This window comes from Hippoglossus stenolepis, chromosome 23, assembly GCF_022539355.2.
Source record: "Hippoglossus stenolepis isolate QCI-W04-F060 chromosome 23, HSTE1.2, whole genome shotgun sequence".
Classification (NCBI taxonomy): Eukaryota; Metazoa; Chordata; class Actinopteri; order Pleuronectiformes; family Pleuronectidae; genus Hippoglossus; species Hippoglossus stenolepis.
The window spans coordinates 1,302,586-1,309,376 of NC_061505.1; the positions used below are offsets into that span (position 1 = coordinate 1,302,586).

General features: G+C 42.6%; 1 protein-coding gene across 2 annotated transcripts in view; it reads left to right on the plus strand.

Annotated features, from left to right (window-relative positions):
- The window catches only part of arhgef40 (Rho guanine nucleotide exchange factor (GEF) 40), a 29,955-nt gene extending 25,923 nt beyond the window's left edge, over nucleotides 1-4,032 (plus strand). For both annotated transcript variants that reach the window (XM_035148651.2, XM_035148652.2), the window contains 3 exons: nucleotides 1,217-1,326; nucleotides 3,273-3,316; nucleotides 3,759-4,032. In XM_035148651.2, coding sequence (XP_035004542.1) covers nucleotides 1,217-1,326; nucleotides 3,273-3,299 — 137 coding nt within the window. In that variant the 3' untranslated portion in view covers nucleotides 3,300-3,316; nucleotides 3,759-4,032. The remainder of the gene's footprint in view (nucleotides 1-1,216; nucleotides 1,327-3,272; nucleotides 3,317-3,758) is intronic.
- The last annotated feature ends 2,759 nt before the right edge of the window (nucleotides 4,033-6,791 follow it).

Genomic DNA, 6,791 nt, shown 5'->3' on the forward strand with positions numbered 1-6,791 from the left:
ACACATTCTACTGCAGCTGTGATCAAATCCCATCACGAGCTTCACTCTCGTCTCTCGTCTCCGTGAAACTGACTTTGTCTCCGTTTCTATACGAAGTTCATCAATGAAACATGAGCACAAGCTGCTTTGATGCTTATTGCAGATTTATCTTGTGCGTTTCTGAGTCGAGATGATATGAAGCCAGTTGACATTCTGTACCTAAGATGTGATTTATACACAGTAATTATATAGTTATAGATAGTGGAATTTGTTTAATTTAAGTCCATTGTTAATGTAAATAAAAAAATCTGAAATAAGAATTAATATAAAAGACTTTTACCACGAAGATTGTGGTATTTTTGTGTTAAATCGCAGAAGATCTCAGCTTTTTAAACCTTATCAGAAACATCGGTACATGTTTGATATTGAAGGAGGAACATGAACCAAATCAGCAGGAATGTTGTCTATTATCTGAGAATCTGTGAAGAACAGCGATAAAAAAGGAGTAATAGAAATCTAACGTTATTAGTAATAGAAATCTAGACGTTATTCTGACTGAAGAATGGACCAAACTACAACCGGAGCACCAGAGGCCGGTTGCAGAACACGATCCCCGTCACTGAAGAACTCTACGCTCAGAGTTCCTCTTTGAGACGAGAGGCTGGTCCACAACCCTCCGTCCAGCCTCCGTCCAGCCTCCGCCGGCCGCTGTGGCCCCGGAGCCAAAGCGAGTCCCCATTCACACGGCGGTGTAATGCTCGTACCGCTCACCAGGGGTCTCATTGAGTGCGGCGGCTCAGGATTTCAATGCATGAATTGTCCTCTGGGACACAGTGTTAGAAATTCATTGAACAGGATGAGAAAACTGCCTCCTCACTCCGACTCCCCTCTTTGTCTCTCCCCGTACCACCTCCATTTTTAATTTCAACAAAACATTGTGGCACAGGGGTTTTTACATTATACTGCACGCACGCACACGCGCACACACACACACACACACACACACGATGCAAATGGGAATCGAACCATGCATGCAAATCATGCCAGTATGCAGGATGGTGTCATTATTTCAATGTGTTGCTGCACCACCTGAAGCAAAAAGAGACAAATATACATTTTGAGTGTGTGTGTGTGTGTCTGTTAACTCTCTCTCTCTCTCTCTCTCTCTCTCTCTCTCTCTCTCTCTCTCTCTCTCTCTCTCTCCCTCACACACACATCCACACTCTCTCTCTCTCAGTCCACAGTAGCTGCTCCGACTCCTCCTCCGTGGGCAGTCAGAAGGAGGGGGGATCCCCGGCGTCGGGGAGGGACCCCAGGAGAAGCTCTGGCTCAACAAGTTACTCACAGGTGGGCTTTAAAACACGTCTGAGCGATTCCTTAGGGACCGGAAACATTTTCTATTTGGAGAAAATACTCGACGCGTCTCTTGTGTTTGATTTAAATTTGAAATGTGCGGAGGGTAAAACAAGGAGAGAGGAAGTGATAGGACTTTGTGATGGAATCATCAGGATGCAGGGTCCTGAGGCTGCTGCAACGTATATCACTAATGATTCTATTTAATTACAACAATATGTTGATAATCAGCTTTTATGTATTTTGGCTAAAGACAGAGATTTTGAAATAAAAGCTCAGAGGCTCTGGAACGTCCTGTCCTGGGTCTTCCTTTGAATCAAAGCTTAAAACGTACTTTCATCGTCCCACAGTCCCTGATTCTACAGGAATCTATTTTTATTATTGTGCTGGGTGGTCATGCTGAAGTTCTCTGTTACAGGTTTAGTGTTTTTATTCTTTAATTTATTCTTTTATGACTGTGTTCGTTTTCTTTTAATGCTTTTTTACTTTTATTTGTGAAGCACTGTGTAACCCTGACTTGAGAAGTGCTTTATAAATCAATGTATTATTATTCATCATTTCACTTTTCTGAAGTTACGTGTCGTTCGCTTCCTAACTAAGGACTTCTCTAATTTCCCCCCTAAATCAACCCTTAGAATAATTTGACATATATATTTTATCGCCTATATTTTTACACAAAGCTCTTAGAAAGATATGAGACATGTATGAAAAATATTTTCACCACATATCATGATCAGTTCATTGGATGAATCTACAAACGTTTGAGTTGAGAACCTCTGATCCACAGCCGGTGTGGGACTCATACATCTTATCTTATCTTGTCTTATATCTTATGAAGCTCTTATATTTCTTGATGCAGCTTTTTCTCGACAGCACGATTGAGTAATGCACAGTACAGAAATGAGGGCAGATGAAACAGGGATGTCGTGCAACAACAACTTTCCCAGCCGGACTCGAAGCGGAGATGTTGTAATCACATGGTCACTGACCCCAGATGCCTGAAATATTTCATTTTCTAATCAGCAGTAATTTGCCTGATCTCCGGGCATGATTTCTTTTTTTAGGGTAAAAAACTAAAACGGATTAAGTTTTAACATTTTCTTTCCAGCACAATCATTTTTTTTGTCTTTTCCTGTGCGTTATATGTTTGTGCAAAATAGAAAACTAATCCTTAATATGACGACTTAAAGATCTTATAACAGTTCTTTAATAAAATGTCTATAAACAGCTGGACCTATAAACATTATCCAAAATGTCTATAACCAAATTAAAACCCAGAGAAATCTGACATTTCCTTTTTGGCGTCATATCCACTTTACTCTGTTAAAACATCAAACGACGTACGATGAAGGAAACACACAACGCTAGCTGGTTTTTTTCCTCCCCACGTTTTGTATTGTTAACTCATAATGAAGCACAATTATTCCCATTTGCTGTGTAACGTGAATAAAACTTTAAAAAAACGCGTCAGCTAGATGTTTTTATCAGCGTGGGTGATGAAGTCAACAATTCCCATGCAAAGTATTTCTATATATTCGTAAAGTAAAGACAGAAAGCATCTTCTCAGCTGTAAGTAAACAGAAATACCTGACTAGCATCGCCATGATAGAGTTAAAATTAATTTGTTCTGTCTACACACACACACACACACACACACACACACACACACACACACACACACACACACACACACACACACAGACATTCTCTCAATCTCCTTATCTAGCAAACAGAATTTGACAGATTGGCAAACAGACTGTGCTCGGAGCAGATTGACAGACAGACGGACACACGCAGCCCAAACAGATGAGGGCAAACACACAGACAGCGATATGCACATATTCAACAACAGAGGGGGGGGGATTGCCGCCCGTGCACACGTATACATGCACACTTTAGTGCAGAATATACAATGTGACGGTTTCTTTTCTCCTCCTCAGAGTCACTCTCCCTCCACAGCCGTGTAACTGCCGTCGCAACAACAGTAAGTTCCTCTGATCGTCCCCCGTAGACGGTAAATAAAGATGGACAACGTGAAAACAAAACCTCTCCATGGCCCCCTGGTGGCTGGCAGTAGTATAGGTCATAAATGCGGCCTCCTCCATGTTAGTAGATGGGACATGGACCAAACCAAAAAGTTGAATTACACGTTTCTCAGTTATGTGATGCTCTAAATCTTGGTGAAGCATCATGATTAACAGCTTCACCTCTACTGCCCTGACTCTTCGGGATATTGCAGCTTAAGGACGCTGAGACTTGTCGTCCATCTTATTTACAGTCTATCTGAAGCTAATGTTGACCTCCTCCCTTCCCACTTGCTGATTTTACACCTTTCACTAAAGATCACATAGTTCCCTTTGCAGGATTGTTAATATTTTCTTTTCTTTTGCTTCCTCCTTCTCCTCCCGTAACTTATTTCCGATCAGAAACTGGACCCTGGACTTTCTGACGACCCGAACATCTCTGTTCCACCTGTGGACGAAGCCGAGCTGGACTTCAGGGAGCGAGGGGACGGAGGAGGACGCCCGTCGGACTCTGTTTGAACTTCTCCCACATGTTTGCTCTCCTTCCCCTTTCGCCCCTTAAAACAAATAAAATGCCAGCAGATTAGCCGGAGCAGCGCTGCACTGCTTTCTCCCCCGTCTTAACCCTCCCACCTCCGATATGAAAGAAAACCAACAGAGAGCTGACCCCCAAAAAAAGAAGGATCAAAACTGCCCCTGTTTAGAGCATGACGAGCACCAGCAGGGCTCTCTGCACTCCGCCATTTTGGATCTGCCAGTCTCAGTTGCTGGCAGAGTCATTGACACCAAAGGCACTTCAGCCACACAGTGCTGCCATTGTCTGTCCCGCGGCTTCCCACTAGGCCAAACCACTTGGTCTGAACCACTGACTGCCGGGCTGGCTCGCTGGACGCATCACATGCTCCAGCCTCTGATAATAAACAGGAAGTAATATGCGAGGGCGTAAATCCACCGTACGATTGCAGATTTAGAATGTATTATGGACTTTGTCATTTTTTTCACAACGCTGAATGGACGACTCTACACTTGTTCTCTCCTGCCTGTGTGGAAAAGGAAAAAATGCGCGGCATGGGCTAGGTGTGATTGCATCTATGTAAATGAGGCAGGGGTGGCGTGAGCGTGCACGCACACACACACACACACACACCGATAGAGACGCACAGTGTCTCTCAACACATGCAGTCATTCTTATTGTTGTCGGACAGTGGAGCACTGTTCACATGCTCACACATACTCACTGTGGCCATTTTAGAGCCTGGTACAAAACGACAGGCAAGGTTACATCTGAGCTCGGATCCTGAGCTTCGCCTTGATGATGAACATCTATCCCATCGTTATAAAGTCTGTTCACGTGTCTGTTTAAGCTAATGTTTTTGTTTTATTAACAAGGATCTACAGGCAAATTTGTATTTAGTCTTCTTCAAAGTGTAACTTAAAAATGTTCTTCTGTCTGACATGTACCGATAATGACTTTAACGTGCCTTCTTATATACGATGCCATATTCTACATGCCAAAGGTATAACATGGGTGTCTGTGCAATGTGGATTTGTGAACACAGAGGTATTGGGGTCACTCTCAGATTGAAGGTGGATCTGTTGCCATATTCTGGTTTTACTGGTTTCGTCTTTGCCACAAGAAAACATGAACCGATTGTTCTTTTAAAAAAAAAAAAGGAATTTGATCGATCTGACCTAGAGACGTTTTTCCTTTAATGACCCAAAATGTTGTTTTTGGTTTTCGTTATGGATTATGAAGTTGTGACGCCTCAGCTACATTTTAAAGCAATAGTTTGCACTTTCTTGAGTAAGATGATGATATCACATGACTGTACGGTGAATATGGAATTAAGTTAGCATAGCTTAGCACTAAGACTGGAAGCAGATGGAAACGGTTACTTATCTAACTAAATCTTACGATTTAACTCATGCTATGATTAGCTCGGCCAAAAGTATCGGAAGTTATCTTAGCCTTTGCTTATACACGATAAAAACACACTTTCAGTTGCTAGCTGGTTCACTTGTAGTGCTAAGCTAAGCTAACTCTTGGCTGTAGCTTTAGACAGAGCTAGCTTCCTCTTGTTTTGCTGTAGCTTAGAGCTAGCTTCCTTTTTACCCCGCTTCAACTTGTTGTGCTAAGCTAACTTTGAGCTTAAGCTTGATATTGATGAGAGAGACTGGACAGTGATATCCATCTTTTAATTCTCTTAAGCTAATAAGCACATTTTCCAAAAATATGGAACCATTCCTTTCGGATATACGTGGTGTCTTAAAACTAATGGAACAAAAGATAAAAATAACTACGACCACTTCTTAAACTTAACAACTTAAACTCTGCTCCTCTGCCAGGATCCATTTATAGAAATACATGTTCTACTTAAAATTCCAATATACACATCAGCTCTGAATACAAACAAAACAATCAACAAGATATCTGAAAACGGTTTCAACATTTCAACGACGTAGCTCATGTTTTATGACGGCAAAGGACGGGGTCGGTAAAAACCAATCAACATCCACTTGCTGGTTTGATTGTACACGTGTATAAAACAATACCGCGCTTAAGGTACAAGGTGAAACCATCAGGTGGCGAAAGTCGGCAGCAGCGGGAGGTCACGCTCGTGTCTGCGGACAACGGCAGCACTTTGTCACCGTTATCAGATTTAGCACGTTTCATATCTGCATCCAAATTCAGAAATTGCAAATGGCTATTGAGCCGTTTCTGAATCAATATGTAATTTGTTGGCTCGGAGAAACCCCGTATGCTTCATAGCCTTTAGCTGTTTGGTACATTGCGTTATATCGGAGGCAGTGTAATGAACACCATCTTTCATTCTTACTGCAGTATAGATTGTCATATGCAGAACCCCTCACTTCTATGTGCCACAGCAAGGCAGTATTATTGTAAAGAAACTTTTCTCTTTTTCTACGACACACTCGGCCTGATGTTTACATTTTTTGGAAGGAATGTTTGAAATGCATGTTATGCTTATACTTGATAATTGTACTGTTTCATTATTTTTTTTTGTGATGAATTAAAACTGGAAGGAAGTTCCAAACGCCTCTGAGGAGATTGAAGGAGGTGCAAGGGGGGTTAAAGGTCGCGCTCCCAACTTGTAGCGGGTCTAACCTTCTGAAACCTCGCGACCTCCGGCTCGCCGACAACGAGCGGGGGTCTCGTCTGCGAACGCCAGCTGTTCTGCCGCTTCCTGCGGGCCTCACGGAAAGCCGAATGATTAGATAACTACAGTGCAGCGCCATATCAAATAGTTCCAGGGATCAAATTCTCTAAAGCAGGGGAGGGCGGTTGGAGAGCCTGAGTGTGTGTGTGTGTGTGTGTGTGTGTGTGTGTGTGTGTGTGTGTGTGTGTGTCCATCTGTGCATGTGAGGGACATGGAGAGAGGAATGAGAGATAAAGGGTGGGCAAAAGGGAAGGGG